General features: G+C 45.0%; 1 protein-coding gene across 1 annotated transcript in view; it reads left to right on the top strand.

The window, feature by feature from the left end:
- Nucleotides 1–12363, top strand: part of LOC113596056 (translation initiation factor IF-2-like) — a 29240-nt gene extending 16877 nt beyond the window's left edge. Inside the window, exon 4 of the mRNA XM_053211850.1 lies at nt 9685–12363. Within this exon, the coding sequence (XP_053067825.1) occupies nt 9685–9714 (30 nt within the window). The 3' untranslated portion in view covers nt 9715–12363. The remainder of the gene's footprint in view (nt 1–9684) is intronic.
- The last annotated feature ends 10611 nt before the right edge of the window (nt 12364–22974 follow it).

Raw genomic sequence — 22974 nt, 5'->3', positions numbered from 1 at the left:
GCACAAGTGGGTGAGGGGCAGAGAGACAGAGGGAGAGAGGATTCCAAGCAGGCTCTGCGATATCCGTGCAGAGCCCGCCAGCATGGATTTATTGTAGGGATGTTGGCTTGCCTTCACATTTGAGAAATTGATCTGTGTAATTCACTGTCTTAATGGACTAAAAGGGAAGAATCATATGATCATCTTAAGAGTTGTAAAAAAAAAAAAAGTGTTGAATACATTCAACACCATTTATGATTTTTTTAAAATATATGTGCTAGCCAAGCAGGAATGGAAAAGAGTTTTCTTTTTTTTTTTTTATTTTTTTAATGTTTATTTTTGAGAGAGAGAGAGAGAAAGCATGGGGAGGGGCAGAGAGAGAAGGAGACACAGAATCTGAAACAGGCTCCAGGCTATGAGCTGTCAGCACAGAGCCCGACGCAGGGCTCGAACCCATGAACTGGTGAGATCATGACCTGAGCTGAAGTCTAGCACTTAACCAACTGAGCCACCTGGGTGCCCCAAGAAAGGAGTTTTCTTAACTTCATTTAAGGTTGTACAAAACCTTTGACAAACAAAGTGTAGGTATACAAAAACCTACAAGCATTACACCAAATAGTCAAATATTAAAAATTCTCCCTTTAAATTGGCAACAAGGATGCCTGCTTTGACCACTTCTGTTTCTTTTTAAGTAAGCTCTTTGCCCAACGTGGGGCTCAAACTCACAACCCCAAGATCAAGAGTCACATGCTCCACCAACTGAGCCAGCCAGGTGCCCCTTCTTTGACCATTTCTGTCCAGCATCGTTATGAAGGACCAAGCCAGTGCAGTAAGTAGAAAAAAATAAAAAAGTAAAAGATGTAAGTCTGAAAAGAAAGAACTCTCATTGTTTACAAGATAACCTGATTATGTGTGTAGAAAAATCAAAAAATGCATAATTTGGATTAACAAGTGAGTTCAGTAAGGCTGCTAATATCAGTAATAAAATGTATTTCTAGGGGCTCTGGATTTCGGCTCAAATCATGATCTCATGGTTCATGGGGCTGAGTCCCAAGTCAGGCTCCACACTGATAGCGTGGAGATTGCTGGGGATTCTCTCTCCCTCTTTCTCTGCCCCTCTCCCCTACTCACACATGCTCACGTATACATCCTGTCTCTCAAAATAAATAAACTTTTTTTTTTTAAAAAATAGGGACACCCGGGTAGCTCAATCGGCTAAGCCTCCGACTTTGGCTCAGGTCATGATCTCATGGTTTGTGGATTTGAGCCCCGCATTGGGCCCTATGCTGACCCAATGCTCAGATCCTGGAGCCTGCTTCAGCTTCTGTGTCTCCCTGTCTCCTTCCCTTTCCTGCTCGCAGTCTCTCTCTCTCTCTCTCTCTCTCTCTCTCTCAAAAATAAACATTAAAAAATAAATTTTTAAAAATAATAAATAAAAATTAAAAAATGAAGCAATGATCACGTAAATTCTAAAAAGCTTAAAAAGATGCTACAATGTCAAAATACTGAGTACACAGGAATAAATCTAATGAAACATGGCAGACCTCGATGTAGAACTAAACACAGGAAGGAAGGAAGGAAGGAAGGAAGGAAGGAAGGAAGGAAGGAAGGAAGGAACTTTGTGCCCAACCTCCAGCTACCAGCTCCTTCAGGATCTGTCTCAGCTGCAGCGCTGCCTTGGTTGAGGGCACATGGGGCCCAGAGCAGCACGCGTGCAGTGACCGAATGAGACAGGAACATGAAAGTGCCTTTTCGGCCTCATGCAGGACACTCCAAAGCCCTGGAGACTGAAGGCAACTTCCTGCCACATCACTGACCGAAGCTTTGTTGGGCCAGCGTCACCATTTTCACTCTTTCCTTTGCGTGATCTCGCTGCCCCCAGTACCGACACCTATAAACATCTTGCACCCCACACTGTGTCTCTGCCTCTGGAGAGCATAACCCACCACAGCTGACACCGGCAGTTCCAGGGAGCGGGTGACAAGATGCGTTTGGAATAGGCTGGCAAGGAGGTCCCCTTCACTGGCGATAAGTTGGTGGGTCTCAAAACAGCCCTTGACATAAGGTGCTGGTTCAGTTGCTCAGAGCCTTACTGTTGGTGCATGAGAATGTGTGTCCGGGTGCAAGTGAAAGCACCAACTGAAGCAGCATATCAGGCACTTGAGACTTTTGGAGGAAATGGTTACTAGAGAGATCAAAGATTTCGGTGCTGATCAATAATTACCACGCGTGTTCTACAAGAAGAAGATGATGAACAGCGGGAGGTAATAAGCAATGGAAAACCAGATGTCAAAAACAGACCCCTTGGTTGCATCTAATGAAGTGCTCAACTCCTGCAGTGGCAAGGCAGAGAAAGCTAAGGACCACGCCAAAGAAGATTAAACACCCAACAAAGTCAGGTCTGTTATGTCAGGACCCTAGATGGGATAAAGACCTATGGACAATAGCTCTGAAGATTACTCCCTCGTGTCCTATGAACCTTCTGATCCTGCGGAAGTGGTCCATCACCCCCTAACCTCCCAAGTGGGAGCCTCTCCCTGAGAAGAGTATAGGCCCCTCTGAGAATTCCCCCTCCCCCGCCACCGTGCCTATAGCGTAAGTCACGGCATATGCCAGCCAAGGACATGCCAAGGGATTATACCCCGGAAGAGGGCTTCAAGACGTCTCCAGTAGGCACTGGCTGCAGCCAGGGACTGGATTCTAAGCATGCTTCATCAAAGGGGCCAGAAGATTAAACTAGGTAACTCTGTTGACTTGGGAGTGCTCTGTTGAGATACGGGATTTAGTAGTTCTGTTAAGGATCCAGAATTGCCATGGTAGAAGGTGGAGAAGTGAATTAAAAGGTTTAGGGTAGTAGAAACACTGAACAGCAGGACCCACCGGATATTTGTTAGGTTTCACAGAAAGGCTCAAAAGACATACTGTTTATCAGGCCATAAGGAATGTGCTGGTTCGAAGGGTACCAGCTCCACCAAGAAGTTCAATAATGGTGACTCTCCTAGGTAATGCCAAGGCTGACAATAGGGCAGGCTGTTACAGACCCAGGGACTGAATTTTTTTCTTCATTTTATTTCATTTTAATTAATCTCACTTAAACAGCCACAAGTAGCTACTATATTGGACAATTCAGAAGTAGAAGATAATACCAAAAACGATCTCCACAACCTGAGAATAAGAAGAACTTTTTTCTTTTAATTTTTTTAAACGTTTATTTATTTTTGAGACAGAGCATGAATGGGGGGAGGGTCAGAGAGAAAGGGAGACACAGAATCGGAAGCAGGCTCCAGGCTCCGAGCTGTCAGCACAGAGCCCGGCGCGGGGCGCGAACCCATGAACCACAAGATCATGACCCGAGCCGAAGTCGGACACTTAACCAACTGAGCCACCCAGGCGCCCCAAGAAGAACTTCTTAAACAGAACAACAACAACAAAAAAAACCACACACACACTAACCAAACAGAAGACAATAAACTTCACTACATAAAACTGTTCTCATAAAAAAAATAAGTAAACTGCCATACTCACGTAATGGCATACCACATAGCAATGAGAAAGAATGAACTACTGTTTCATTGAACAACATGAATGAATCTCACAAACTGTGCTGAGCCAAACACAGCAATTACAATACAGTCTATACTGTGTAAGTCCATTTATACAAAGTTCAAAATGCAAACAAAACCCTAGTGTTGACGAATACCTCTGTTTACCAAGGAGATGATTGTCTTCAAAAGGAGGTAGAAGGCAGGAGTGAGAGGTCTAAGTTGCTTGACCGAATGTTTTGTGATGTGGCTCTTTCCATAAAACAATGAGCTGAACATCTCCGTCTCCTATGTGTTTCCGGAAGGGTGTTCTAGTTCACAATGAAAAAGTTTAAAACAAAAACTTGGGGGCGCCTGGGTGGCTCAGGTGGTTAAGTGCAGGACTCTTGATCTTGGCTTAGGGAATGATCTCGAGAACACGGAGATCGAGCCCTTGGAGAGCCTGCATGGGTTTCTCTCTCTCCCTCTCTCACTGTCCCTCCCCCCCTCAAAATAAATAAACATTTGGGCCACCTGGGTGACTCAGTTAAGCGTCAAACTTCAGCTCAGGTCATGATCTTACGGCTCATGAGTTCGAGCCCGGCCTAGGGCTCTGTGCTGACAGTTCAGAGCCAGGAACCAGCTTTAGATTCTGTGTCTCCCTCTCTCTCTGACCCTCCCACCCCCCTGCCCCTCACACTCTGTCTCTCTCTCTCCTTCAAAAATAAATACACACTTTTTAAAAAGTTCAAAATAAATAAACATTTATAAATAAAACAAACAGTTATAAAATATTGGGCTGAATGTTTGGTTTTATAAATATGTATATAAATATGTATATAAAACCAATATTTGGTGTTATATATATGTATTTGGTATATTGGCACTTTTTTTTTTTTTTCCCATGGTCTTTTCATTTATTTAAGCTTCAGTGATACTCTACTGGGGGTCCTAACGCTTATCTATTCATGCCCGGCCGGAGCGTTTGGATGGTGTTGAAATTCTGGAGTTCCAAGAGGCCCAGACTGCAGCAAGAGACCGTGCGTGTGAGTGGGCACGGAACTTCAGTCTGGCCTGGAGAAAGGAGCAACATCGGTGCAACAAAACCAGCACTGGCCATGGGTGTTCTCCCTTTCAGCCTCAGCGAAGGCAGGACAGGAGAAGCAGTCCCTTACTCCAGTGTTATGGTCCTGTCACCCACTCTTCCCAGCTGTCTGTGGGGGTAGAGGAAGACGGTACTTTCTGCCAACTCACTAGGCATTTTAAAAGTTTCTACAGTTGCCAAGGGCTGGGGGCAGGAAAGAACGAAGAGCAGTTGTTTAACGGATTCGGCGTTTGCTTTTGGAGTGAACATGTTTTGGAACTACGGGTGGTAAGTGTAATAAGCCGTGTACTAAATGCCACAGAATTGTACACTTTAAAATGGTTCCTCTTAGGGGCGCCTGGGTGGCTCAGGCGGTTCAGCGTCCAACTTCGGCTCAGGTCATGATCTCACACTCCATGAGTTCGAGCCCCACGTCAGGCTCCGTGCTGACAGCTCAGAGCCCGGAGCCCGCTTCGGATTCTGTGTCTCCCTCTCTCACTGCCCCTCCCCAACTTGGGCTCTGTCTCTCTCTCTGTCTTTCAAAAATAAATAAATGTTAAAAAAATTTTAATAAAAAATAAATAAAATAAAATAAAACAAAATAAAATGGTTCATCTTAAGGATACCTAGCTCACTCAGTCAGTGGAGCATGCGACTTTTTTTTTTTTTAATGTGTATTTATTTATTTTTGAGAGAAAGAGAGAGAGGTAGAGAGCAAGCAGGGGAGGGACAGAGAGAGGAAGACAGAATCCCAAGCAGGCTCCGTGCCATTGGCACAGAGCCGGATGCGGGGCTTGAACCCACAAACCATGAGATCATGACCTGAGTCTAAACCAAGAGTTGGACGCTTAACCAACTGAGCCACCCAGGCACCCCCATGTGACTCTTGATCTTGAGGTTGTAAGTTTGAGTCCCACATTGGGTGTAGAGATTACTTAAAAATAATATCTTTTTTGGGGCACCTGGGTGGCTCAGTCGGTTGAGCGTCCGACTTCGGCTCAGGTCACGATCTCGCAGTCCGTGAGTTCAAGCCCCGCGTCGGGCTCTGGGCTGATGGCTCAGAGCCTGGAGCCTGCTTCCGATTCTGTGTCTCCCGCTCTCTCTGCCCCTCCCCCGTTCATGCTCGGTCTCTCTCTGTCTCAAAAATAAATAGATGTTAAAAAAAAAATTTTTTTTTAAATATCTTTTTTAAAGATGGTTAAACTTATGTTTAACAATTCTCCCTGTCTCTGTGCTCCCCCCTCACTCGTTCTCTCTCAAAATAAATGAATAAATATCTCTTAATATATTTTTTAATGTTTGTTTATTTTTGAGAGAGAGAGAGAGGGAGAGCGTGAACGGTGGCAAGTCAGAGAGAGAGGGAGACACAGAATCCGAAGCAGACTCCAGGCTCTGAGCTGTCAGCACAAAGCTCGACGCGGGGCTTGAACTCAGTGGACTGCAAGATCATGACCTGAGCCGGTCATATGCTTAACCAACTGAGCCACCCAGGTGCCCGTAAATATTTTTTTAATATTAAAAAAAATAAAAATAATGCAAAACTCAGTGGACATCTTTAACAAACAAGCAAAAGACTATGTACTTTTCTTTTGACATAAAGGCAGAACATATCTTTCTAAAAAGAAATAGACTTTTAAAGTTTCTGGCAACCCTTCTCGCTCGGTCAGAAGAGCATGCAACTCTTAATTTCAGGTTCGGGAGTTTGAGCCCCACATTGGGTGTAGAGATTACTTAAACATAAAATCTTAAAATAGTAAAAAAATAATAAAAAAATTTAACAATGAAAAATAAAGTGTCTGGCATCCCTAAACCTATCAAGTTGCTTCTTTTTGTTTTAAGGTTGCGCTAGGTGATTTTTTAAGGTGTACAATGTGATGATTTAATACGTGTATACCTGGTGAAATGATTATCATAATCAAGTTAATTAACGCATCCATCTGCTTACATAGTTTACTTTTCTGAGGGGTGACTTAAGAACTACTCTGCTCGCACATTTCAAGTATACAATAGAGTATTATTAACTATAGCCACCACACCATTCATCAGATCCCCAGAGCCTTGCCATCTTGGGAAACATGAAAATTTGTAGCCTTTGACAAACATCTCCTCATTTCCCTGATCCCACCGTTTCTGGCAATTACCATTCTACTCTGGTTCAAGGAATTTGACTTTTTTCTTTTTATTTAAAGCAATTTTTTTCATGTTTATTTTTCAGAGTGTGTGTGTGTGCGTGTGTGTGTGTGCGCGCGCACGTCACTAGGTGGAAAGAAAGAACAGAGGATCTGAAGCCGGCTCTGTGCTCACAGCAGAGAGCCTGCTGAAGGACTCAAATTCACAAACTGTGAGATCATGGTCTGAGCAGAAGTCGGACGATTCAACTACCCAGGCGCCCCTGGGTAGTTTTTTTTGTTTTGTTTTGTTTTTTTAAGAGAAAGAGAGAGCACAAGCAGGAGAGGGGCCGGGAGATTGGGACAGAGAGAATTGCAAGTAGGCTTCTCACCGTCAAGTGCCAGGAGCCCCGTGTGGGGCTCGAACTCATGAACCGTGAGATCACGACCTGAGCCGAAACCGAGAATCAGACGTTCAACCTACTGAGGCACCCAGGCTCCCCAGAGGAGTTTGACTTTTTTAGATTCCACATAGAAGCGAGATCATGCAGTGTTTCTCTTTCTGTGTCTGGCTTATGTCACTCGGCATAACGTCCTCCAGCTTGAGCCATGCTGTTTTTGCTTTTCAGTCTTGTACCCACCACCTTTCCTTCTCTCTGCCAGTTAGATATTTTCAGTGCGTCTGTGTTTGTGAGCATGCACAGGCACCTCTGTGGTTTGCCTTTGCCTCAGTTCTCTGACCTTTCGCAGGCTCTCCTGTGGGGAGCGTGCTTTGCTGAGTCTGCTTGTCTACAGGCGGTCCTCAAACTGATCGCCAGAGGAAGCCAGGCTTCCTGGGGTCCTGAATCAGCAGAGCAGGAAGGAAATAAAAAGGCCACAGAACTGTCGAAGAGGAAGAAGACAACTTGAAGGCAGAATCTGTACCTCTAGGGACAGGTCTGAGAAAAAAGAAACCGTATTATGCCTGGAGTCCCATCATCCGCGAATAGAGGCAGAGGCTCCAGAGCAAGGCTCCAGCGATGCTGTTTCTTCCGATCAAACGACCCTGGGTAAGTCCTTTGCCTCTCTGCCTCTTGTAGTTTCCCCATCCGTAAAATGGGAACGATAAAATAGCCTTTCCCGTTGGTTGTCGTGAAGATCCTAGGCATCTGAAACCAGAGCTTGGCGAGAGTTAAGTGCCTAACGAGGTTACCTCCTCCTACTTTCAAACGTTTCAGTTTCAAAGTCGAGAATTGGAAAATACCCACTTATTTTCTTCCTGCCTTTCATCTCTTGTGTTCCAGTTAATAACGAACATCAAATGAGCAAACCAGTGAACAAACCAGAAACACCCTACCAGCCTATTTTTGGCATTTGCCATGGAACCAAGATTTCTTCCACAGGCAAAGGGCACCCAAACAGGGTGAAGTCAGAGGAAACTGTCATCCTGGGTCCTATTGCCATTGGAACTGAGGGCCACAAGTCCAAATCCCATATTCTAGCAGTGGAAGGTTCAGAGTGGATGCTTTCCTTCAACAAGCACAGCAAGAAATACACAATTCAGGGATGAAGCCTTACATGGCAAACCTCATCTTTACAAGTATCGGGATTGGGGTGCTTGGGTGGCTCAGTCAGTTAAGCGTCCGACTCTTGATACAGGCTCAGATAATGATCTCATGGTTCCTGAGATCGAGCCCCTCGTCAGGCTCTGCTCTGATAGGGCGGAGCCTGCTTGGGATTCTGTCTCTGTCTCTCTCTCTTTCTGCCCTGCCCCAGCGCTCTCTCTCTCTCTTTCTCTCTCTCCTCTCAAAATAAATAAACTTTAGAAACGTTAGGATGTACCAGGAAAAGTGTTTAGGTCTTGAGAGGCCATGAGACCTGGGCCTTACTGCCCATCGGATTGGGGTTGTTGGAGGGGTGCCTGGCTGGCTCAGTCAGTGGAGCATGTGACTTGATCTCAGGGTGGTGAGTTCGAGCCCTACGTGTAGTGTGGAGTTTACTAAAAAGAAAAAAAAAATAGTCGTGAGGGTTTTGGCTAAGAACCAGCTTGAGGGGGTGGGAGAACAGTGTTTTAATTACAAGTCAAACTTCACTTTCAGGGAAAAAACAACCCTTAGGCTTTTTCTGTTCTATTTAGCTTGATTTTAATCTTTGTCTCCAGCAGGTAACTCTTCCGTAGAAAGGGTCAAGGTTCCTCACAGTTTCTATCTACAGGCCAGTTATATACCAAAGACCCCCCCCCCCCCAGAAGCTGATTTCCCATTTTTACATAAAGTCCTGCAAAGAAACTCTCCCTGTTCAAGTGCCTTGAGTCAATTTCTTCTGCCATTTCTGATGCTACAGGGTTAATCCGGTATGAAGAGAGTGACAAAGTGCAGGGGTTTTTTGTTTTGTTTTGTTTTGTTTTTTTAGATTCCACATTCATAACCAAGTACTTGGCAACCGGCCCTCTCATATGTTGCGAAACAAAAATGTGTTGCCTTCAGTGTGTTTTTAATAGGCCAAGCAGTTTATTTGATCACAGTGCTTGGGTCTAGACTCAGAGACACCAGAACTTTCCCACTGTGTTGTCACTGCTTTGGTTAGTATCTTGGTTTCCCTTTGTCTTTCTAAAGAACCATTTGGGGACTGGGAGAGTGATTTCCTGGGAGTAGCTACAGGCCCTTGACCACGACCTAAACTCTTCAAAGGAATTCGCATCCAGGCTTGCAAAATATTTTGCAAAACTTGCAAAAATTCACCAGTTCTAGATTTTGAAATTACTGGCACAGGCAAGCGTCTACAGTCGTGAAATTCTCATGAGTGGGGTAGAGCAAATTTCTATAAACAAAGTAAACTCCAATCTCTGCAGCCCTTTGTGGAAATATTTATGCCCAGCGAAAAGGGTCCCTTTCAGCTCTAGGATGCTATAATATAAACATTTACTATAAATGAAGTGCTTTGTGAAAACACCCATTCCCTCAGAAAGCTTCTAGTACCTAATTTTACCTAAACACCTCTTTTTGCTCCATAGGTTTGGCGGAAAGGTAAATATCCCTTGTGATTCTCCGGACAAGAAACGAGCCAAATGTATATCGGATGTAAGTCCGTTTTATTAAGGAGCCTGAAAGTATAAACAACAACCAAAAAAACCTTGCAGACCCACGAGCCTTGTGACCAGCTTTCATGGAACTCAGCGGTCCTCCTCAGAGCCACAACCAGAGGCCCTCCCATAACAGTGAACCCCGGTGTCCCAGAAGACAGCAGCAGGGCCAAGGGTTGATTTATCAGCCGTTATTCAAATCCCCACTTGCACACAGCCGGATTTCTTTTCAGCGCGGCCTAATTATTTTTTGCTGGCCCTTGTATCATGTCCGCTCGCCTGATTTACTTGAATAAAGGCTTGTGTGAAGTGAAGAGTCTCCAACCAAATGACCATTGGAAGTAGATAGTGGTTCAGTGCACCGGACAAAGCTGTGCTTCCTGGAACTCTCCTTCCAGACGGGTCAAAAGCCATAGCCCCGGAGACCAAGGAGCCAGCCTCAGGCCGACGGGAACAGCTGAACTCTCTCCCCTGCCATTCCCGACCTCTCTCCCTTGCTTGGCGCATCTCGTGCTTTCTTGCCTGCCTCTTTCCTCTTCCTGTTTTCCTTCCCTCCCCTTCCTCCCTTAGCAGCCGCAGTCTTACTCATACCACACCTCTTAACCAGACGTCTTACTGTCCTTCATCCTACTTTCCGGGGCATCTTTGGACTTGTTCCTGTTTTCTTCTCCTCTTTCCAAACATCTCCTGTCTCCACGTACGGGGCCCAGGCCACCCCCACCCAAACCTAGTGTCTTGTATGCCACCAGTCCCGATACTGTCCCTGGAGTCAGAGTTGTTAAATTGTCCTTGGTGATTACTTCCTTCTGGCTTTGGAATGCAGGCTTGTCACACACCCCAATAGCCATTTTTCTTCTCCTCCGCTTTTGGATGGAACATGGCTGCCCAGACTGCAATTCACAGCCTCTCTTGCAGCCAGAAGTTGCCCTGAACAAAGAGGTGACCCCAGAACTGCCGTGTGGAGTGCCTAGCAAACGTCCTTAAAGGGTAACGTGAAGCACCCAAGTTCTTTGCTCCTTCCTAGTTCCTACCGACTAGAATATGAGTGTTGTCTGGAGGTTCAGTAGCCAGCTTAGATCGTGAGGCTGCTCACCGAGCCACAGAGCGGTAAGACCGGGGCGGGGTCTCCGGTCTCTTGATCAGAAGGCCTCCGTACCAGCCCTGGACTGACTGCCAAGTTCTGTTACTGGAGGAAGAAGCTAACCTTGCATCACATTTAAGCCACTATTGTCTTTGAAAGATAGATGTAGCCAAATGTACATTCTAACATGGAATGTATAAAATCATATGGCACATAAATCAAATTTGCTGAGACCCATGCCCAAGGTTGGGCCTTGCAAAGAGAACAGACATAAAGGAAAGAAATTCTAATTACTCAAAACCCTGGTGACCATTTTTTCATAGGTTTACCAGATTCCCTCAGTGCCACAAATGATGAGCAATAATATAGCCTTTCGGTCCAGAGGCAGAAGATATTTTAATGTTCTGTAACTTTGGGGGGGGGGGGGCGGGGATGGAGAGGAGACTGCAGTCTTAGCAACAAATTGCAAGAAGACCACAAGGAAGGGGGCCGCCTGGGTAGCTCAGCCCGTTGGGCATCCGACTTCGGCTCAGGTCACGATCTCGCGGTTCATGAGTTCGAGCCCCTCGTCGGGCTCTGTGCTAACAGCTCTGTTTAGCCTGTTTCGGATTCTGCCTCTCCCTCTCTCTCTCTGTCCCTTCCCCGCTCACGCTCTGTCTCTCTCTTCCTCAAAAAATAAATAAACCTTTAAAAATTAAAAAAGAATAAGGAGGGGCTTAGTCAGCAGACCCTGTGACTCTTGAACTCAGGGTCTTGAGTTTAAGCTCCACGTTGGGTATGCAGTCTACTTTAAAAATAAACAAACAAATAAATAAATAAATAAATATTAAAATAGAAAAAGAAGAATAGTACAAGCAGTTCCCATACAATCTTTACCCGCATTCCTCAAATATTAACATTGAAAAAAAAGAAAGTTACCATTTTACTGCATTCACTTTATCACTCTCTGTTACCCAATGTTTTTCTCCTGAAACATTTGAGAGTAGGTTACAGACACATTGGCCCTTCACCAAGAAATACCTTAAGCATGTTTCCTAAAAATAAGGGCTTATGTGACACCATAACCACAGTAACATTATCCAAATCAGAAAATCAGCCCTCATGTAATGCTATTACCTAACCAATAGACTTAGTTTTTACTGGTTGCCCAGATCGAGTCCTTTACTACAAAAGATAATCCCAAATCACATGTTGCAGTCTCTTGCGTGTCTCTCTATGCCTCTTCAATCTGGAAAAATGTGTCTTATCCTGTCTTTCATAGTCTTGACATTTTTGAAGAGTTGGTTATTATGTAAAATGTCCCTCAGTTTGGATACATCCAATGCTTTTCTTATGATTAGATTCAGTTTGTGAATTGGGGGCCAGAATACTCCAGAACTAATGCTCTGTTGATTCTCAGTGCATCCACCCTATCAGGAGGCATATGGCACCAATTTCTCCTGTTAGTGGTGATGTTAACCTTGACCATTGGTTAGCTTTGTGTCTGCCAGGTTTGGCCATTGCAAGGTTATTGTTTTCTCTTTGAAAAATTAATAGGTATCTTGTGGAGAGATACTTGGAGACTGTGTAAATATCCTGCTAATCCTCCAGCTTTTACCCACTAATTTTAGCATCCATTGATGATTCTTGCGTGAATCAATTATTACTCTACTGGTTGCCCAATAATGATTTTAGTTACTATCATTATTATTTTTTAGTGCTGATTTATTTTTGAGAGAGGGAGCGGGTAGGGACAGAGAGAAAGGGAGACACAGAATCTGAAGCAGGCTTCAGGCTCTGAGCTGTCAGCCCAGAGCCCAACACGGGGCTCAGACTCGTTAACCGTGAAATCATGACCTAAGCTGAAGTCAGACGCTTAACCGACTGAGCCACCCAGGCTTGCTCCGCCCCCCCAAAGTGATTTTATAACAGTTTTTCATTTCTAAGGAGGATCAAACTTTCTTCATTTTTTAAATTTTTATTTATTTGCTTCTGAACCCACTTGATTGACATGTAAGATTGAAATTTAGAACATGAAAGCAAAAACCCAGGCAGGTGGTGATTCTCTCCATGAACACTATAAATAAAAATGATTTACCCAAGGGCACCTGGCTGGCTCAGTAGGCAGAGCATGCAACTCTTGATCTGGAGGTTGTAAATTTGAGTCTCACATTGGGTGTAAGCATTACTTAGAAGTATTTTTAAGGTCGCCTGGGTGGTTCAGTCAGTTAAGCATCCCGCTCTCGATTTTGGCTCAGGTCATGGCCTGACGTTCATGAGTTTGAGCCCCGCATCGGGCTCTGCACTGACGGTATGGAGCCTGCTTGAGATTCTCTCTCTTTCCCTCTCTCTCTGCTCCTCCCTGCATCTCTCTCTCTCTGTCTCTCTCTCAAAATAAATAAACTAAACAAAAAAATTTTTTTTAATTTAAAAAAATAAATAAATAATTTACCCATTAAGAAATCTCTTTATGAGGGGCGCCTGAGTGACTCAGTCAGTTGAGCATCCGACTTTGGCTCGGGTCATGATTTCACAGTTCATGGGTTCGAGCCCCACATTGGGCTCTGTGCTGACAGTTCAGAGCCTGGAGCCTGCTTCTGATTCTGTGTCTCCCTCTCTCTCTGCTCCTCCCCCACTTGCGCGCACGCTCTCTCTCTCTCTCTCTCTCTCTCTCTCTTAAAAACAAATAAATAAATAAAATTTTTTAAAAATTTAATTAAAAGAAAGAATTGGCTAGGTGTCAGCCTTCCCATCCCAGTATCTTCATGGTCCTAGCACCTACCTGGGGAGATCTCACCCGGCATTGTACCAAACATGAAATACACCCACATCCTGTAATCACATCAATTCATAGGTATCTGTGTCACATTATATGTGTCAGTTTTCACTGGTTAGTTGGCCTATTTTGTCAGCATTTGATTAGTTGTAGTAAGTTTTGAGTGTAAAGGCAATGCATTTTCTTGAGGTCTCAAATCTTTTTGTAGGCTTCTGCACAGCTCATAGGACTAAGGGACCACATCTGCAGTACCTAATGAATTTTAAGTTGCAAGAAGTTTTATTTACTTAGAGACAAATGTCCCTGAATTCATCAAACTTACTTCTTTTTTTTTTTTTTAATGTTTATTTTTGAGACAGAGAGAGACAGAGCATGAATGGGGGAGGGGCAGAGAGAGAGGGAGACACAGAATCGGAAGCAGGCTCCAGGCTCTGAGCCATCAGCCCAGAGCCCGACGCGGGGCTTGAACTCACGGACCGCGAGATCGTGACCTGAGCTGAAGTTGGACGCCCAACCAACTGAGCCACCCAGGCGCCCCTCACACTTACCTCTTAAAAAAACAGACAACAACAACAACAAAACGGCTTTATTGAGATTTAATTTCCATACCATTAAAGTATACAATTCAGGGCATCTGGGTGGCTCAGCCATTTAAGCATCGGACTCTTGCTTTTGACTCAGGGCGTGATCTCACGGTTTGTGACTTCCAGCCCCGAATCGGGCTCTGTGCTGACAGCAAGGAGCCTGCTTGGGATTCTCTCTCTCTCTCTCTCTCTCTCTCTCTCTCTCTCTCTCCCCCCCCCCTTTCTCTCTGCCCCTCCCCTGCTCACACACACACACACACACACTCTCTCTCTCTCTCTCTTTCTCAAAATAAATAAGCTTAAAAAAATAAAAATAAAGTGTACAATTCAATGGTCTTTAGTGCATTTACAGACTTATGCAATCATCAGCACTATCTAATTTTAGAACATTTCATCACTCCAGATAGAAACCTTGTGCCCACTTAACGTCACTCCCCCATCCTTCCCCTAATCCCCGGCAACCGCACAACTACTTTCTTGTCTCTATAGATTTGTCTTTTCTAGACATTTCGTATAAATGGAATCGTATAATATGTGGTCTTTGTGATGGACTTCTTTCAACGTAGGCTAATGTTTTTGAGGTCCATCCATGCAGTAGCATGTATCAGTATTTCATTCATTTTTATTACTGGTTAAGTATTACTTAGTATGGATGGAACACATTTCAGTATCCATTCACCGGCGGCCGGGCACTTGGGTTGTTTACACTTTGGGGCTATTGTAAGCCATGCAGCTGTGAACATTTTGTGCAAGCCTTTGTGTGGGTATATATTTTTGTTTATCCAGGAATGGAACTGCTGGGTCATGTGAGAACATTTAGGGAAATTGCCAAACCGTTTTCCACAGTGATTGCACCATTTTCCATTCCTGCCAGCAGTGAATGAGGGTTCCACTTTCTCTACGTTCTCACCGACACTTGTTGTTCTCTTTTTTTTATTCCAGCCATTCTGGTGGGTATAGAGTAGTAGATCCTTTTGGGTGGTTCTTTTTTTTTTTTTTAAGTTTATTTATTTTGAGAGAGAGAGAGACAGAGAGACAGAGAGACAGAGAGAGAGATTGCGCACACGTGCAGACTCTCACACGGGGAAGGGGGGAGGGGGGAGGGGGAAGGGCGCAGAGAATCCAAAGAAAGCTCTGTACTCCTGGGGCTCAAGCTCAGGAACCCTGAGATCCAGACCTGAGCTGAAACCAAGAGTCAGGTGCTTAACCGACTGACTGAACCACCCTGGTGCCCACCATTTTGGTTTTCCTCTGCATTTCCCTAATGATTAGTGATGTCAAACATCTTTTCATGTGTTTATTGGCCATTTGTGTATCTTCTTTGAGAAAGATTCAAATCCTGTGCCCATTTATTGTATTTCATTTCATTTCATTTCATTTCATTTCATTTCATTTTTAATTTGAGAGAGAGTGGGAGCAGGGGAGAGGGGCAGAGAGAGAGAAAGGGAGAGAATCTTAAGCAGGCTCCACACTCATCATGGAGCCCAATTCGGGGCTCAATCCTACAACCCTGGGATCATGACTTGAGCTGAAATCAAGAGTTGGACACTCAACCGATTGAGCCACCCAGGTTCCCCTGCCCATTTTTATTTTTTAAGATTTTAGTTTTAAGTAATTTCTACACCCAACATGGGGCTCAAGCCCACAACCCCAAGATCAGGAGTCCCATGCTCCACCAACTGAGCCAGCCATGTGCCCCCGAATTCTTCCTTTTATTGTTTGTGCTTTTGGTGTCCTATCTAAGAAATCATTCCCCAAGCCAGGATCATGAAGATTTATTCCTATGTTTTATTCTAAGAGTATTATAATTTTGGGGTTGTCTGGCTGGCTCAGTCAGTGGAACAGTCAACACCTGATCTCGGGCTTGTGAGCTTAAGCCCTGCGTTGGGTGTAGAGATTACTTGAAAATATGATCTTTGAAAAAGAGAGAAAGAATTTTAGCATTTTACCCTTCTATGATCCAGTGTGAGTGAGTGTTTGTGCATGGTGTCAGATAGGAGTTCAATTTAATTCTTTTACAGGTAGGTATTCAGTTGTTGGAGCAGCATTTGTTGAAAAGACTATCCTTCCTGGGGCGCCTGGGTGGCTCAGTTGGTTAAGCATCTGACTTCGGCTCAGGTCATGATCTCGCCATCCGTGAGTTCGAGCCCCATGTCGGGCTGTGCTGATGGTTCAGTGCCTGGAGCCTGTTTCGGATTCTGTGTCTCCCTCTCTCTCTGACCCTCCCCCATTTATGCTCTGTCTCTCTCTCTCTCAAAAATAAATACATGTTTAAAAAAATTAAAAAAAAAAAAAGAAAGAAAAGACTATCCTTCCCCCCATTGACTTATCTTGTCCTCTGAATTTTACAACGGTCCTAAGAGTCTTAAATCCAGTGGCAGGATCTGAAAATTAGGGGAAAGTGGTTATTTCCAGGTCTGATGTGACTGCTGGTACTTGAACCTGTCCTGGAGACCCCTCAGATGGTAAGCTTGCTCTTGCAAGAAAAGTAATGGCCTTCTGCTTCCCAAGGTGGCAACAGAGATTTCTGGTTATTTATTTATTAAAGTTTATGCATTTATTTATATATTTATTTCGGTATTTTATTTATTTATTTATTTATTTATTTATTTTTTAAATTACATCCAAGTTAGTTAGCATATAGTGCGACAGTATCAGGAGTAGATTCCTTAATGCAGCGGACCCATTTAGCCCATAGCCCCTCCCACCACCCCTCCAAAGTTTATTTATTTGTTGAGAGGGAGAGAGAGACGGAGAGAACAAGTGGGGGAGGGGCAGAGAGAGAGGGAGACAGAGGATCTGAAGCAGGCTTTGTGCTGACAGCAGACAGCCTGATGCGGGGCTCAGCCTCAGGAACCGTGAGACCATGACCTGAGCCAAAATCAGACACTTAACCGACTGAGCCACCCAGTCGCCCCAGATTGCTGGTTTTTTAGAGCACCGGTGGTATTCCAGTTTTACTGGCTTTGTGCATGGGGGTTTCCTGTCCCATCAGCACCTAGGTGGTGATCATAGCAATGGAAGCTAAGTATTACCCACAGACCAGCGCCATGTATAACTGTCAGGACCTGGCTCCATTAGGTCCAAACTCGGGTAGCCAACGTGGCCACCGTGACTGCTGGTGACTATGCCTAAGGACCCTGGTATTTCCGGAAGTGATTTTGCAAACGTAGGCGAGGTTACTATAAAGGATTGAAAAAGTGAGAGCTCATGGGAACTGAGATTTGGACATTTATTTAAATGAGGTCCTACGTATAGTCACAGGCCCTGCCTGTGCACTGTGTGTGTGTAACAGTGTGCAGTGGGGGCCCAATGCATTCTTCCCGGTGATGAAACTTGTCCAGACCTAGGATCGGAACAGAGCAAGAAACCAGCCGGGCACACCGAGATCAAGAATTTGGAGCTGGAATCCGAGGCCAAAGAGCATAGATGGGCCAAAGCTAAAACCAGGAGTGAAACAAAGATCTTTATCAGGAGCCAGACGTCAGGATCCAGGAAGGCAGGATACAACAGAGACATTGAGTGTGGACAAGAGTGTGGTAAGAATGAGACACTCGAGACAGAAACCAAGGATCACGTTGTGCCTGGGATTCTAGGTAATCTTGTAGTTGGATTTAAAGGAAAACTGGGTGATTTTCCCGCTGACCAGCCTTTTAGGAACTGCAGAGATGTTCATTTCTACATTCCAGACAGGTGGGTTCCTGGCACGTGCATGGCGAGTGCCTAGGATGTGTCTCATGTGGCAGCAGGTACATTTGGAGGTAGAAGCGACTGTCAGAGTATAAGACAAATCCTGCTCTCAGGAAGCTGAGAAGTCGGCTGGCTTAGACTACTTCCAGGGTGGGGGTGCCTGGCTAGCTCAGCCGCCAGACCATGCAACTCTTGATCTCAAGGTTGTGAGTTCAAGCCCCACACTGGGTGGAGAGTTTACTTTAAAAAAAAAAATTGAGGGGGGGGCGGTGCGCCTGGGTGGCTCACTTGGTTAAGCAGCTGACTCTTGATTTCAGCTCAGATCATGATCTCATGGTTCATGAGTTCGAGCCCCACACTGGGCTCTGTGCTGACAGTGTGGAGTTGCTTAGGATTCTCTCTCTCTCTCTCTCTCTCTCTCTCTCTCTGTTCCTCCCCCACTTGTGTTCTTTCTCTCTCAAAATAAATACACTTAAAAGAAATTTTTTTAGGGGTGCCCGGGTGGCTCAGTCAGTTAAGTGTCCAACTCTGGGTTCCGGCTCAGGTCACGATCTAGAGTTCAAGTCCTGCATCACACTGTCTCTGTCTCTCTCAAAATAAATAAATAAACTTTAAAACAAAAAAAAAATTTTAATAAAATAAAGAATACTTCTGGACTGGACACAGGTCCTGGGGCTGTGAAGTCTCCATTCAGCTTAACCATAATGGCAAACAATGATCAGCCCTAATTCATGTCCAGGTCAACACAGCTAATAAACGGAAGAGCCAAGATTAAAATTTAACTTTCTTTATTCTCCAATGGGGCTCTTTCCTTCTTCTGCACCAAGACTCAGAGGCACAGTAGAAGGAGAGAATGAAAAGGGCTGAAATTTGATTATTTCCGTAGGGAAGAATGATAAGAGAAGAAAGTTAAGAAGGAAGGGACAGTGTAGGGGAGAGGGTTAACAGGAGGGCAAGCAGTGAAAGAGAAGGGGAAATGTTAGGGAACTTATTAGTTACGGTTCTGTAGAGAGATGGAACCAGATTATATAATGTATGTAACGTACTTAGTACACACACACACACACACACACACACACATATACGTGTTCATAAAGAGATTGATTGTAAGAAATTGACTCACAGAATTACAGAAGTTAAGGGGCGCCTGGGTGGCTCAGTCAGTTGGGCGTCCAACTTTGGCTCAGGTCATGATCTCACGGTCCGTGAGTTCGAGCCCCGCATCGGGCTCTGGGCTGACAGCTCAGAGCCTGGAGCCTGTTTTGGATTCTGTGTCTCCCTCTCTCTCTGACCCTCCCCTGCTCATGCTCTGTCTCTCTCTGTCTCAAAAATAAATAAATGTTAAAAAAATTTTTTTAAAGAATTACAGAAGTTAAGAAATCTCAAGATCTGGGGCACCTGGGTGGCTCAGTCACTTGAGTGTAACAGCTTTTGATTTTGGCTCAGGTCGTGATCTCGTGGTTCCTGGGATGGGGCTGCATGCTGACAGCACACTCTGCTTGGGATTCTCTCTCCCTCTCTGTCTGCCCCTCCCCTACTCTCCCTCTCTCTCCCTCTCCCTTTTTTAAGTTAAATAAACTTAAAAAAAAAACAAAAACCTCAAGATCTGCAATCAGCAAGCTGGAGACCCCAGTCCAATGCCGTAGTGCCATCCAAGTTGGAAGGCCTGAGAACCAGGAGAGCCAATGGTGCAAGTTTTAGTCTGCGAGCAGGAAAAGGCAGATGTTCCAGCTCAAGCAGGCAGGCAGGTCTCTCTTACTCAGCCTTTTTGTTCTATTCAGGTCTTCAACAGATGGGGTGAGGCCCACCCACATTAGGGAGGGCAATCTGCTTTACTCAGTCCACCAATTAAATTGGTAACCTCGTCCAGAAACATTCTCACAGATATACCCAGAGAAATGTTTGACCAAATGTCTAGGTACCCCGTGACCCAGTCCAGCTGACACATAAAATCAACCATCACAGGGAACAAGGAAGTATCAATGCATCGATTTCCAATGGATCCCAAAGACCCAAGCTACTGGCTTCGTCCCGTGGGGACGTCCCCGGTGGGGAACTTTGTAGGTAGAGAAGAGATTCTGTGAGAGGCTGGTACTGCTCCCTATGAGACTTTTGAAATCCGTACGGACAGTTTTTCTTTTCAAAATCAATGGGGAATTTGCAAAATCAAGTTGGAAACCAGGCATGCCAGACATCCTTCGATACGCATGGTAGGCAGCACAGGACTTTCTTTTTTTTTTTTTTTTTTAATTTTTTTTTTCAACGTTTATTTATTTTTTTGGGGACAGAGAGAGACAGAGCATGAACGGGGGAGGGGCAGAGACAGAGGGAGACACAGAATCAGAAACAGGCCCCAGGCTCTGAGCCATCAGCCCAGAGCCTGATGCGGGGCTCGAACTCACGGACCGCGAGATCGTGAACTGGCTGAAGTCGGACGCTTAACCGACTGCACCACCCAGGCGCCCCAGCACAGGATTTTCAAACATCCCACTGGATGTTCAGAGGCAAAAATTATCATTTAGGTGTGAATTATCATATAGGTTTTATCTCAGCCTAGAACCTGTTTTACATTACAATCTTAGAGTCTTACCATATTTTCATTAAACATAAAAATTTGGGGGATCCAGCTATCATATAAATTCAGGGACAATTGTGCTTGGTTTTGTACACGTGCATCTTAGTCCATTTGGGCTGCTCTTACAAAATACCATAAGGGCACCTGGCAAGCTCAGATCTCAGGGTCGTGTGTTTGAGCCCCACACTGGGTGCACAGTTTACTTAAGAAACAAACAAACCAACCATAAACTGTGTGGTTTATAAACAACAGAAATTTAGTTCTCACGGTTCCGCAGGCTGGAAGTCCAAGATCAAGATGGCTGCTTAGTTGGGTTCTGGTGAAGGTGGTCTTTCAGGTTGGGGACTGCCAGATTCTCCTTGCATCTTCACACATCCTCCTTACAGTAGAAGGGGCAAGGGCAAGCTAGCTCTGGGGGGTGGGGGGGGGTCTCTTATTAAAAAAATAAGCACCAATTCCATTCCTGAAGGCTCCACCCTAATGACCTCATTACTTCTCAAAGGCCCCACCTCCTAATACCATCACCTTGGGCATTAGGTCTTCAACATATGAATGGGGGGTAGGACACATACATTCAGCCCAAGCAATAGGCCACTCCCAAAGGTTTACTTTTTTGGAAAGGATGTCTTTAATGGCCACATTCCTCGTGATATTTAAGTCCATAACCATCCACCTATACCAATCTGCCTTCATTGTGTCTCCCTCAAGGGGATTCTATACAGAGGTACAAACATCTGCTTAGTTCCTTATGTCTTCTAGTGTAGTCGAGCCCAAGCACTTACATATGAAAATATTTTATTTATAAAATTTATTTACTTATTTATTTATTTTTAAGTAGGCATTCCACACCCAACACGGAGCTTGAACTCAAGACCTTGAGATCAAGAGACACATGCTCTACCAACTGAGCCAGGCAGGCACCCCTATTTATATTATTTTATTATAAATTACTTTCCATTTATTTCTCCTTTATATTGAGGCTTCATATGTGGGGTTTTGTTTTGGGAATGATGTATGTAGGTTTGTTATTTTATGTATGAATTTCGTTTCAGAACTGAGAGGGTATTGGGGTGCCTGGGTGGCTCAGTCAGTTGAGCGTCCAACTTCAGCTCAGGTCATGATCTCACAGCTTATAAGTTCAAGCCTCACGTCAGGCTCTGTGCTGACAGCTCGGAACCTGGAGCCTGCTTCAGATTCTGTGCCTCCCTCTCTCTCTGCCCCAACCCACTTGCATTCTGTCTCTGTCTCTCTCAAAAATAGATAAACATTAAAAAAAATTTTTTTAAGAACTGAGAGGGCATTACAAAAATTTGGTTAAAAAGAAGGCACTGGTTCTGATCCTGGCAGGGAAGGATATGGTTCCCAACTACCCTCCCTTTCCCACTGTGACTTTGGGTATGTTCTTTTTTTTAATGTTTGTTGTTGAAAGAGAGAGAGAAAGAGAGAGAGAGAGAGAGAGAGAGAGAGAGAGAGTTTGAGCGGGGGAGGGGCAGAGAAAGAGGTAGACAGAATCTGAAGCAGGCTCCAGGCTCCCAGCTCCCAGCTCCCAGCTGTCAGCACAGAGCCCGAGGTGGGGCTCCAACTCACAAACTGTGAGATCATGACCTGAGCCGTTGTCGGATGCTTAACCAACTGAGCCACTCAGGCGCCCCAACTTTGGGTATGTTCTTAAACCCTTCACGGAAGAGGTGCTTATACAGTAATTAGCGTTGAGTATATAATTGGTTTAGAGAAAGATGAGCAAAGACTTACCCAGAGCAAGCAAAGGGTATCTCCTTTGTCCAAGATCTCCTCCACACATCAGCAACCCCCTCTTCAGGGATCATTAACAGCAAAGAGCAGCCCCCAACGGTGAGCACACGACCCAGGAGAGGACTGCCCAATTACCTGTTCCACAAAGAACAGCTAGAAACACCATTTTGGAATGGAAGAGGACAAAGCATGGTTGGGGAGGGGGGTGCTGCTCCATGACTGCAAACAGACTTTGCCCTCCCCCTTCTCCCTGGGAAGTACTACAGAAGATTCCTTCATTCTCTTTTGGAGCCATTGTGGTTTTCCAAGGGCCACAGAAGGTCTTAGTGTCCACAGTGCTCATGCCGATTCTTACACTTCTGTCCATTCCTCTCCATAAAAGTTCTTGCCTATATAGATTTTCCTCTGACATCTTCCTAAACTCATTCTCCCACCCCTTCACATCCTGGGTTTGGGGGTGATGTTTTAAGTCCAAACTTGCTTCCTACTTTGCTCTTTCCCAAGACCCAACACCAGTTCCCCTTTTGCATCATGACCCAGCGCATGGACCTAACCCGCCCCTGCTCAGGACCCAGTTTCACTCTGGTTCCATCGCCTTCTAACTGCTGACCAACCACACCCTCCCCCAAGCGCAGCCCCGACTCCCGAGCTCCTGGCTGGCCCTAGAAACGAAGGCCCGATTTGTCAGGGAGAGAAAGATGGCCGCTATCCTGGCCTCTGCCTTTGCAGAAACCAGAGCCCCCCTCCCCATCATCTGCCTCACGGTTGCTATAGGGGCTCTCCC

The sequence above is a fragment of the Acinonyx jubatus genome, chromosome E1 (assembly GCF_027475565.1).
Source record: "Acinonyx jubatus isolate Ajub_Pintada_27869175 chromosome E1, VMU_Ajub_asm_v1.0, whole genome shotgun sequence".
Classification (NCBI taxonomy): domain Eukaryota; kingdom Metazoa; phylum Chordata; class Mammalia; order Carnivora; family Felidae; genus Acinonyx; species Acinonyx jubatus.
Note: the sequence above shows the minus strand (reverse complement) of the source record. Positions and strands in the feature narration are given on the sequence as shown.